Source organism: Chelonia mydas, chromosome 3 (assembly GCF_015237465.2).
Source record: "Chelonia mydas isolate rCheMyd1 chromosome 3, rCheMyd1.pri.v2, whole genome shotgun sequence".
Lineage (NCBI taxonomy): Eukaryota > Metazoa > Chordata > Testudines > Cheloniidae > Chelonia > Chelonia mydas.
Window position 1 is genome coordinate 98,137,961 of NC_057851.1, and position 12,851 is coordinate 98,150,811.

Here is a 12,851-nt window from a genome sequence, read left to right on the forward strand (position 1 = left end):
AGTAAAACAAACATCTCTATAAAATCAGGATGGTAAATACCTTACAGGGTAATCAGATTCAAAACATAGAGAATCCCTCTAGGCAAAACCTTAAGTTACAAAAAGACACAAAAACAGGAATTTACATTCCATTCAGCACAGCTATTTTACCAGCCATTAAACAAAAGAACATTAACGCATTTCTAGCTAGATTGCTTACTAACTTTTTACAGGAGTTCTGAAGAGCATTCCTGACCTGGTCCTGGCAAAAAGTATCACACAGACAGACCCTTTGTTCCCTCCCGCCTCCAGCTTTGAAAGAATCTTGTCTCCTCATTGGTCATTTTGGTCAGGTGCCAGCGAGGTTATCTTAGCTTCTTAACCCTTTACAGGTGAAAGGCTTTTGCCTCTGGCCAGGAGGGATTTTATAGTTCTGTATACAGAAAGGTGGTTACCCTTCCCTTTATATTTATGACATCTTGTACAAAGACTACTACAATAGTGTGTAGGGTGTGAATAAAGGAATGCTTAGCGTCACCCATACTTCAGAAGCAATACACAGCACACACTGCACTGAGAAGAAGAGGACTGTTTTGCTGTTAAGGCACTGGAGTCGGACTCAGGGATTTTGGTTCAATTCCTTGCTCTCCCACAGAAAAATGACTTGCCCAAAATCACGCAGGGTAATATCTCTTCCCTCTGATGTGGAGATTATGACAGGTATCAGACAGACAGTGCTTTTCCCAATTAAGAATGGTGGCTTAAAAGGTTGAGGAGCACATACAGTGATGAGTTGAGTCCCTTCAACTCCTCGTAAGACAAAAGGGGCTCAGCATCTTGCATAAACTGGGCCTATGAAGTGATATGTCTGAAGAAAAGGAGTACTTGTGGCACCTTAGAGACTAACAAATTTATTTGAGCATAAGCTTTTGTGAGCTACAGCTCTCTTCATCGGATGCATCAGCATTGGCCTAAGAGCTTGACACTATTTAGTTTGATTTAAAGTGAAGCAGGAAAACCTGATTAGTGTGGCATGCTAAGACCTGACTTGTCCTGGGGAAACAGAGGCTGTTGATAGTGTGGTGTCACAGAAAGAAACTGGGTTCAACAAGGCAATTTCTCAGAGGCAGAATGAATCTTGGAATCTGGAATCACAAGTCTTATTCTAGCCTTTCCTTACAGAGGTTTCTTTGTCTTGGTATGGGGAATCTCACCCTATCTTAAACTTGATGTTTTCCCCCTCCAACTGATCCATATATCCTCCATTCTCCCTTTCTTCCTGGGATTTTTTAAATCACTTCTTCTCCCATAGTATGCAGTAACTGTATTTTCCACTGAATGCATCCGATGAGCTGTAGCTCATGAAAGCTTATACTCAAATAAATTGGTTAGTCTCTAAGGTGCCACAAGTACTCCTCTTGTTTTTGCGGATACAGACTAACACAGCTGCTACTCTGAAACCTGAGTTAAAAAGAGTTTTTCCCATTCTCTTTATTCTGGCTGCCTTTGGGGTTATGTAGGGTGGTTGTATTTTAGTGACAGCATACAGACTAAAATGTGAGTCTATCTTATGATGTTTAACCTTGGTCACATGTGCAATAGTTGAATACCTGATTAAGTACGTCTACAAAATAAAAGCAGAAATAAAAATTGCTGAAGACTACAATCTGAATGCAGGGTTTTTTTCATCTTAAACAATTGCATTTAATTATAATTAGAAAATGGATACTCATATCTTAATTTGAAAAGTAACTGAGTCAAAAAACAAACACCCCATTTAAACCACTCCAGAAAGAAGAAGTTCATATGTTCTACTTCCAGTAAAGTATAGGCCTCACTCATGTGAACACTCAGACATATGAAGTTACACACGTGAGTACACTGACTACAACAGAACAACTAATACAAGTCAAGTTAACCATATGGTTAAGTATATGTAGGACCCTAAAAAACACAGATCATTCAACAGAACACACCCAAATCCTTTTTTTTTTTATCTTGCTATTTTGATTGTGATGGGTGCATTAGAAATAGTGAGGGTACAAAGACCTGCATGTACGCTATTGGACATTTCCTGGCTTTTTCAGGACTTATTGCATGGGTACAGATCACTGTTTGAAGACTATGTTTTTTGAAAATGTAACTACATTGTCTAATTGAAGGTTTTCAATTTTTTCTCTTTTTCAAAGTAATTACAGTACCCGTGGAAGGTACTGGATTGACAACTCAGAAGAATGGATCTAATTAATAGTTTATATGAATCTCTGATTTATCAGCAGTTTTGTTTAGATGTGGGCCTGAACAAAATCCCAGAATTGACCTCTACCCCAACTCGCAAAGTAAAAGTTTTAAGGGGATTAAAAATCCAGGTTCTAAAGTGAGTTTTGTTGCTCAGGCCAATATCTGCTGATAAAGGGCTTGATCCCGCCATATTAAAGTTAGTGGAAGTTTTTCTATCAATTTGAATGGCAGCAAGATCAAGCCAGTAGCAAGTAGAGGCTAACAGTTAATAAAGATGCAGAGCTGCTGTCCAATTAATTGGTTTTTTAATGGAATCGAGGCAATAAAGTAACGTACACTGACTAGACAGAATATATTCACATTGCAGAATATGAAAAATAAAAGATACTAGATAATGACTGTAGTTAACACAGATTAACATTTCAGGATGTTCGTATTCTGAGAAGGCTAAAAAGCATCAATAGCCACACCATGGGAAAGCCTGTTGTGAGTGTGGAGGGTCCTTTTCATACCACCTCCCAAAGAGTGTCACTGACAGGACTGGTTTAGAAGTGCCATTCTGGTTTATCAGACGTCCATCACTTAATACCTAGTTTGAGAGAAGAAAGATAAACAGTACCATTAACAAAGCAGTGTGTGGACAACATTCATATGTTCACATATTTCAGTTTAGCTTGGAAAAAGGCATGTAATGTACAACCCAATCTCTGACTCAAGCCAATTACCAAGAGCAGAAGGCCTCTGAGCATACCCAAGCTGTCATTGTTGGACACTTTTTATGTTTAGCACCGGCCTTTGTCATCTTAGGGTAAGATCCTTTGAAATGCAAGTCTGAAACAGCTCAAGGGCATCCTTTTACCTGAAATTCTCCAGGCGCCAGCTGAACCCCAGTGAGCAAGACTTCTGGAAAGACGTAGCTAGTGGCAAACGTGCCGCTGAGAGAGAATGTGTCAGAGCTGGTGTGAGCAGTAGCCACTGGGTGCCCACAAGTTTTCAAGTCTGTGCTTTTACACTTCAGTAGTGTGCATATCTATGGGGAAGAAACAGAGGGGATACATTTGGAGAGCTTACAGTAAACAAGAGCCAGGCTTAGACAGCAGGAAAAGCCTCTCATTGTCAAGGCATTATAAAAATATTTACTCATGTAATTAAGTCAGACCCACGGATGCTCTGATGCCTCGTAATTCAACAGAATGCTTCACCTGTGCGACTGGTGTGTGGGTGTATTTATCCACTCAATTATAGCTCTGCAGTTGACACAATTTGTGGCCTGAACAAATCACTTCAGCTCTGTCTCAGTTTCATTATCAGTGAAATGGGGATATTTGCCTGTCCTACACAGAAGAATCCATTTAGGCTTACACAATGCTCTAGACATGGTACTACACTGGAAATAAGAACAAACTCAAAAGCTGTGTGTAAAGAGTGGATTATATCCCTGTTTCTTAGATACATTAGCTTGCAATCCCAGTAATACATAAAAAAGTCCTATCAGCATGAGCATCGCTTCAACCTGTTGCAAAATGTTCACAGCTGAAACAAGCTGTCCCACAGGATAGAGAATATCTGCTGAGTCAGCAAGTGTGCAACAGGCTGTCCTCCTAAAGTTAGTATGCGTTTTAGGAAGGGGCTATGTGCCTTCCCTTCCAGGTTCAGACACCAATTTCTCTGAACCCTTATAATCAAAGATAAGCCCAGGCCTTTGGCTGGGAAAGACATCACAGACCTCTGATCACTTACATCAGAGACAGAACAGGAAGCATCAAGATCCTAAACGGGGTAAAGATGACCTGTGGGGTTAATAGCATCCTATTTCTCAAACATTTGTTTTAAGAAAAGCACTGTGTGATGAAGTATCTAACTATCCCTTGGGGCAGATGTGAAGGGCTCCAAATGGAAAAGGGATGTTCCAGCCCTCCGCCACCCTACCCCATCAGAAATAAAGAGAAAAGCTTTACCTGCAGATAGTATTCTCCTTCAACAACATGAAGGCCATCAAAAGCACCTAGCACATATACTTCATCTTCTTGCTTCTCCGCCATCCTGTAGCTCAAATGACAGCAAAGGTCCTTCTGGCAAACTGTACGATTTCCTTCAGGCTTAGTGAGTTCGGTGAAGGTGAACTGATCAAAGTAAATGACTCCGCTGAAATCATGGTCATTTGGTGAGAATCGTTTGATGCTTGTGGCATATGAGCTCCCGTTGACAACAATAGGGTAAGTGGGAGAAAGACGAGGGTGTGAACTCAGCTCTGCAGCCAGGAGGTGACCGTTCTCTGTTTCTGTATTGTAATGAAATGCCCTGGGTCCATTTGGTGCATAGATGCCACTGCCTGTGTGTGAAAGACAAGAGGGAGTTTTTAATCAGAAAGGAATTACCCATTTCATATTATGCACTTTATCATCACACGTTAAACATGTGCAGAGTTTTATTCTGTTATTGTCAGAACTATCTTAAAATCAAAATTAAAGCTTTTACACACTATAAGCCTGGTCTAATGCTCATTGATGTCAATGGGAACAAATTCAAATTCAAAGGTTTCACAGCAGGTAAGTGACATGTAATGGGCGATAAATCACATGCTAATAAGTATGACTAAACTGTTGTAAATTACAGCGATTGGGAAGGAAGGTGTAAATTACACTCTTATATTCCTTGAATTTAGTCTTGTCTCTCTTATGCAGTTTTTATTTGGCAGAGTGGCCGGTAACACTGTAAAGCAAATACAACATTTTAGGGAAAACATGTGCCAAGAAATCCCTTACCTTTGAACCTCCACGTAGGTCTTAAATGTGTGGCTATCATTTTTATTTTACAATACCAAAAAACATCCCACCCACCCACCCACCAAAAACATGTCTGAGGAAAGAATGGGGCCATCTAACTTTAGCATAGCAATGACTCAAAATCAGTGGAGATGCCTGTGAAGATGCCTAAATAAAGAGCCCAAGTAGCAAAAAGTTTAGTGCTAGCTATCAGCTGGAAATGCTCCCCGACAGTAATACTAAGCTATAAATTGGAAAAGCCTCATATATGAAAAAGGAATGACAAGTCTGTTCATATTAATGTAATAGTTATGCAAGTGTTAGGCCCATCCTTAACAGATATATCATATTGTATACTACGCTATTGCTCTGTGACAATGAACATAACACAACTACAATGTATGAATCCTAGCAACTGTCTGAAAAAAAATGTCAAGGAACACAAGTCTATAAAAAAAAGTTTTACACTAGTTTATAAAGCAAACAGATATTGCATGAAAATCAGCCATCACAACTCAATTAAGAGTATTCTTCAGTACTAAGTCTCTATCTAGTGGAGATACAAGTTTGTTATGTCAGATTAACAAACAACAGTTACATGGGATTTCTGAAATCAAGGTCTGTGGTGAGACTACATTGAACTATAAAATCGAACTTCAGCAATTATTACTTAACAAGGAATTTAAGTTCTACAGATTAACCTAAAAAAAAAAACTTCGTTCTGAATTTAACATTTTATTTCTGCTCTATCTGTAAACATTCATTACTAAGACTCAGATCCTCCAAACACTTACACACATACATAAATTTAAGTATATGAGTAGCTCTACTGAAGTCAGTTAGACTATTCACATGCTGAACTTGAAGCAGGTGCATAAGAGTTTGCAGGATCAGGGCCTAAGATACCAAATCAGTTAACCCAAGACTGTAAATTACCTGTCATATCTAAACTGGAGTTGTGTGTATTCGCTGAAAGAAAATTGACGCCCATTCCCATAGCCCATGCAGAGTGGAACTGACAAGCAGACAAAAGTGGTAGAGTATTCATCCACGCTGTTGGGAACAGCACAGTATCCACTTGTAACTTGCTCATCAGGACCACAGCGGGATCATGGAAAAGTATGTCCGCACAAGTGAAAATGCCAAACTTTCCAAAGGATGTATTGAAGGTGACAAACTCTGGCTCCTTAGGGTAATCGAACTGAGTTTCTGTCACAAAGAGGTTGTACTGTTTATGGGAAAGAGAGAAAGGAAATATATTAGGCCATATAAATCAGAACTCAGTGCAGTTAAATTGTTTACATAAATACAGGGAATATAGTGTCTATGTTTCTGTTAAATTCTATTTTTTTCCACATTGAAAGAGGCTGGATTACGATACAAAGGAAAGTCAGACAGGACTATACAGGATTCCCTTTTCTCTTCCATGAATGGTATTTGCATTTATTCATTGGTAGGAAGTTTATGAAATATTGGATTTTTCATACCCCACAGAGATTGTCCCTTCATATTTATAAATGGGACCAAATGGCCTTTTGGGAGCTCAAATTAAATTTCAGCAATAGTAGAAAAAGTGATACAGCAAGTTAGTGGCTAGCATTTCTAGTGTCCTTGCTTTTAAACCATGATTTTAGTTACATATAAATTTAAGTTTGGGGAACTTACTGTAGTTTCACAGTTTGTTCTCATAATTCCTTACTAGAGAGTGACATAATTTGTTGCATCTGTAGGCTGAGCATTGCACACTGAGCCAAGAGGCGAATGAGGGTGCACACACCCGTGGCTCTTTGCACTCCTCTCCACCCAGCTTCTTCATTACCATCCTCCCATCCCCCTCCATTTCAGAGACACCCTAATGTCAGGGTTCTTTTTGTCCCCCATTCCCTCCTAGCCCCCCCGCCCCATACCAGAGGCTTTGTGTGCACCTTCATGGCTCCTTATTTCCTCCTACCACTATTCTTATTCTCATGTTTTCCTTTCTCTTTCAGGGCATTAACACTTTAAACAACCGGAAGGATGGAGAGAGCTGAGATGGGGAAGCTCTTATGCTGGACGGTATTAATGGTTGCTGTCAATTGGTTCTTTGTTCTACAGACAATTACAAAAGTGGTTGCAGCTGCTGGCTCTGCTAATCAGATTTACACCCTTCAGGTTTTCCTAATTTTCACCAAAATCCATAGGGTTCTTCCCACTGATGCCTAGAACATTCCCTGTAACTTTGGAATTGATTGGATGTGGCATTCAGAAGCTATCGCATTACACCCAAACAAAGAAATACCATCAAATTGAATGTAAGGCCTCACAAGTTCAGCTGACTACTTAAGACACCAGCTACTTAAGGTAGTCTACACCGGCAACGCTAAAGTGCTGCCACGGGGGAGAGCTCTCCCAGCGCTCTAAAAAACCCCACCTCGCTCTAAAAAACCCCTACCAGAGTGGGGAGCACAGCTCCCAGCGCTGGTGCACTGTCTACACTGGCGCTTTACAGCGCTGAAACTTGCTGCGCTCAGGGGGGTGTTCCCCCCCCCCTTCCCACGAGCGAGAAAGTTGCAGCACTGTAAAGTGCCAGTGTAGACAAGCCCTAAGAGAGTCCAAGTAGGTATTGCCTGGGGTTCACGCTAATTTTTTGGCATTAATTTTCTGTCCTTTATAAGTTTTGTGAAAGAGCAGTCAATTGTGGCTGCCCATTGAAGCAAGAACTAGATTGGACTGGAACATTTAAGGTTAATGTTTTGACAAATAGGGGTTAAAGCTTCCTCAGCTCAGATTCTGCAGCTCTGACTGGGAAAACGAATTCCTCTGACTACAGACACTGAAAATGTGACCTTTCCTGCTTTAACATGGCATTACACTCCGATCCTCTGCATACACGAAATACATTCCACAATAGTTTTAGTTATAGAATTTGGGGGAAAATGCTAGATATGATTAAAAGGAGTTAATTACTGCACTGAACTGTGCAAAGTTGTTTATTTCTTACCTTATGGTAGCGTGCCACCAATTTCCCTTCTGAATCAAAGACAACGTAGTATTGTACTGATAGTGACCATCGCTGGGGCACTTGGGATCACTGGAGTTACATGGCTTCTTGTCCCCAGTATTGGCAATCACATAGATAGCATTGCTCCTTGCCATGCAGCTGAGTCTTTCCTGCACTGGTGCAGGAGCAAATCTAATGGTCAGTGAGAAATTAAAAAAAAAAAAAATTCTAAGACTTTGGAGCAGAAGAACGATGGATTTAAGTTAATCATTTTAATTGGAAGACTGCTGTTGTAGGGTAACCAAATGAAAGTACAGAATAGACCATTGGTGAGTCTATCAAAGTGTTCAGAATAAAATCCAGAAGTCTCCCTTTGTGCCAGTATGGGTTTTCCTAACTGGACAGAACAGTTTGATATTGTGCTTCCAGTCTCTCCCCACACACACCACACCTCATTTTCGTCTTAGACTAGATTCCTCTCACTTACAAGGAATTGGGTTTGGGTTCCACTGGAAAAAAACCCCACACACATGTACGTGTATTCACACAACAAATAAAAAAACATTATTATGGTTCCACAATTAGGAAATGCCAAAACTAAGTGCCAGAAATGAGGTTTGGGAAAGAGGAAAAGTGAAAGAACAACATTACAACAAACCCTCCTTTGTCCCACCCCACAAACATCCCAGGGGAGGATGTATGGGTTTTGTTTGTTTGCTTATTCTTGAAATCCAAATGTTTAACTAGTTACCAAAATATAATATAAGGACAATGTCACATCTCACTGTTCAATCTGAGTTCAGGAACAATTGCACACGTTGTGTGCCGTCTTATCTTTGAGCAGGTACCACTTATCTTAATGCTGAACATTTCTTAGGCTCTGATCCTACAATACGTTCCACATAAGCAGACCCTGGAACCTGCTTGGAGCTCGTCGCAGAAGCAAGTTTTTGTTCTGTACATGCAAATCCCTTCATTCTTTTGCCCGGCCTCTATACCATGAGTGGGGAAAATGGGGTAAAAAAACCAATGTATCTTTAAAAATCAATTTAATTTAATCTATGACCACAAACACTACAATGCCCTAGTCATAACTGTATGGTTATTGAATGGCATCACTACAGGGCAGGAATTAACATTGTTTGAGTGCTTAAATTGTACATTTCCACACCTTAACAGGTTTGAATTGCTCTGAAACTCTTGAGTTTCCCTGAGTTTATAATTAGACATGGGCAAAATCACCAGGCTACAGAGTTGTCCTCTGGCCCAATGAGCATTCAAGTATTTTACACAAAGTTGAACAGCTTCAACAGGAAAGGCTGATAGAGACCTACCTTAAGTAACCAATACTATCCGTGGTGAATAACCTAACCCTTGGGCTACAGGTTATTGGTGGGAGGGATGTGTACCAACACCACCAGCTTTCCTTCCCCTAACCCCCAATTTTGTAAATCTAGCCCTTAAAATGCCCAGAAACAAAAACACTTCACGTAACATAAAACATTTTGGTGAACTCGAAACAGACATTTTCCATTAGTCAAAATTCAAAAAAAAAATTGGAGTTTTACCTGAACCAAAGGGTTGGAGTTTTCTTGTTTGTTTTTGTTTTTTTAATTATTCCAAACTGCCAGCAAACCAACCAATCAAACAAAAAATCAGTCAGTCATTCTCCCTACTCTATTTATAATGCTAGTTTCTGGGATAACTGAAACACCTTTGTAATGTTTTTTACCCTTAAATTTTCATGTGGTTTCTATCTTAACTGAGTTTTTTGTCTAGGCGCCTGGACACATGCACACACACCATGCTACCTCATATAAGGTAAGTGAGTTTTTAAACTTATTTTAAAATTTGGGGCTGTTCCATAATAGTTTGCAGAGATTAGTGTACATACAGCTTTTTTTTAATTAAATTATTGAAAGATGGTCCAAGATGTATTAAACATTTTCTCTAGGAACCCATAACTGTGTTTAAGCCTTTAAACAAGGCCCACTTCAGCCTAAATCTCCAGCTCAAAAATATCTGAGTTTCTTTTGCTTGTTTCCGCTTTGGATTGCAAATTCTTTGATGCAGGGAACTATGGGTTTGGGGGATGCTGCAGCACCCCCTGTCTTGAAGTGGTTTCCATTATATACAGGATTTAGTTGGGTTCAATGGCTCACAGCACCCCCACTATACAAACTGTTGGGCAAAATCTTGGCCCCAGTAAAATCAGAGGAAATTTTTGCCATTGGACTTCAATGGAGCTAGTATTTAACTCCAAATCTCTTTACTTTTGTACAATATTGATCCCCATGTCATTGCTCAAACAATCAACAATATTTTAAAGGCAAACACAGCTGAAACACAAAGCCAGTATTTACTGTATTTATAAACATTAGAATGGCTAAACTCTGGCTTTACTTAGCCCCAAGTGATGGTGGAACATTTGCAATCCAACATGCTGGGGAAAATCACCCTTGCGTAGATGAAAAAACAAACTGACTCGTTCTTCTAGTACCACCTAGTGGCAAAACATTAACAAATATTTCTATGACTATATATTATTAATCATTAATTGTAGCCAAGCACTATTGCTGTCATGTATTGACATTACTGTGACGGAATGTACTCATGTCCACACTCTACACGCTATTGTAACAGTCTTTGTACAAAGTATGCCTTAGGAGATATCATTTAAAAACTCATCATTTGCTGATCAATATAATATCATGGCAAAATTCACGTAGCAGCGTTATATGTGAAGTTATAAACGTAAGCTGAGATCATGAGTAAAAGTATGTTTTCGAGAAAAGTCTGGGAAGTGGCCAAACCAGTTCCTCAGAGTGCCTCAGCTAGGTGTAAACAAGGTCAATAGGCCATTACCTGCTAAGTGGCCATTCTTTGGCAAGAAAGGGGGCAGGGGCAAAAAAAAAAAAAAAAATCTTAAAGAAGCAGCATGGAGTTCCCTTCCACACAGACTGCCTGTCGCCATGCTCCCAGCTGGAAATGCATCTTATAAAAAGAAGGGGAAGACACCCCAAGGCACCCCACCTCCTTCCTCTCACTGTGTCCATTGATTAACTAAGTGAGAAGGGACAAAGGAAGCAACCATTACATAGAAGAAGGGGTCCTGGCCTAAGAAATTTGGCCAGTAAGACTTCTGAGAACATGTGGTGAGAACAACTTTGCTTTGAATTTAACACAGTTAAATTTAACAAGTACCAGTTGTGTTTTATATTTATTTTTCTTGTATCTAATTTTTATACCTCATTACTTGTATTCACTTAAAACCTCTCGCTTGTTAGTTTATAAGCTTGTTTTAGTGTTTTAATCTAATCCAGTGTGTTTAAATTGAAGTAACTGGGAAACTCAATTTGGGGTAACAAAATGCGTGCATATTATTTCTATTAAAGAAATAGACTTTTTTATGACTTTGTCTTGTCCAGGAGGGGGCTGGGCAGCACAAGACATACATTTCTGGGGGAAAATATAGGAGAGGGGGGTGTTGCAGGTGTCACCCTGGAACACAAATCAGGGTGTGGTTGGCAGGTTGCAGCATACACAGCTGGGAGTGACTTGCTGCTGCTGTTTGTGAGCGGTCCAGATTATCTGGAGGCTACATCAACAAAGCAGAGTAAAGGACACCCCAAATTAAAGGGCGGAGTGACAGCTACTCATTAGTCTGGATTGTACCCTGATGTGTCAGAATTACATCACTGCCTTTTATTAGGTTTCAGAGTAACAGCCGCGTTAGTCTGTATTCGCAAAAAGAAAAGGAGTACTTGTGGCACCTTAGAGACTAACCAATTTATTTGAGCATAAGCTTTCGTGAGCTACAGCTCACTTTATCGGATGCATACTGTGGAAACTGCAGAAGACATTATATCTTATATAAGATATTATAATGTCTTCTGCAGTTTCCACAGTATGCATCCGATGAAGTGAGCTGTAGCTCACGAAAGCTTATGCTCAAATAAATTGGTTAGTCTCTAAGGTGCCACAAGTACTCCTTTTCTTTTCTCAAGATAGGGGTAAATGGTTTCTCTTGTGAAAACCCAGCCATAAATACCATCTTCAGAAGTCACAATGATACGTGCACCCTGGCAAAACAGACTAAATTAAATAAGTCTCCACTTAAATAAATACATCTCAGTACAGAATAGCCAATGACAGTACCTGCAGGGCTGCTGCTTTGATGGCCCCTTCCACAACATCCATATTTTTGTTCATCAGCGTCAAAGCACCTTCAGGAGAAACCGGTATTTTGGTGTCCTCTGACAATATAACTGAGTGCTCATACACGGCTGCAATGTAGCTGTCCAAGGCACAGGCCTTCAGGACAGACAAAGTAAAAATTGTAGCCTAAACTTGAGGCTGGGAATAGACCATGTTTGAAGCTTGGTACTTGCTCAGATGACTGCAAGGGCAGGCAAGGCGAGGGGGTTAAATCAGAAAACTGATTGCCTCACTTTGGAAACCTTCATTACCTATTTAATCACAGGACTCTGTTACAGGAACTCCACATTGTGCAACACAATTACCACATCTAGAAAGTCTTACACCACGAAGAACAAAAGGCCTGCACAAGTAATGCTGTGCCATTTTAATTACCTTTTTGTTGCCATAGAAGTCACTGGGCAAAAGCTGCAGAAAGACCGCACTGCTGATTTAGAAACACTGCATGTCTAAGGCAGAGACGATGGTGTGAATTCAAGGCTAGCCAGTTCAGTAGAAAAACCAAGTACGGTGAAATCACAGCAGGATCCAGTTCCTTACACATGCTGGGCTAAACCCTTCTGCCTTAAATCACACAAATAATTTATTTACTCCAGTAGAACTGTTTGCACGAGTAAACCAAACAGGATTTCATGGGAGGGGTAAAAGCTGAACTGCCCACTATGGCA

The 12,851-nt window shown here is 40.1% G+C and overlaps 1 protein-coding gene across 1 annotated transcript; it reads right to left on the bottom strand.

Moving 5' to 3' along the window:
* Positions 1-657: 657 nt before the first annotated feature.
* Positions 658-12,747, bottom strand: LOC122465050 (pantetheinase-like). Its single transcript, XM_043542935.1, is given in 7 exon segments — positions 658-2,809; positions 3,080-3,250; positions 4,179-4,552; positions 5,922-6,213; positions 7,966-8,012; positions 8,015-8,157; positions 12,559-12,747. Coding segments are annotated over 7 exon segments (1,173 nt in total). The 5' UTR covers positions 12,573-12,747; the 3' UTR covers positions 658-2,677.
* Positions 12,748-12,851: the final 104 nt, after the last annotated feature.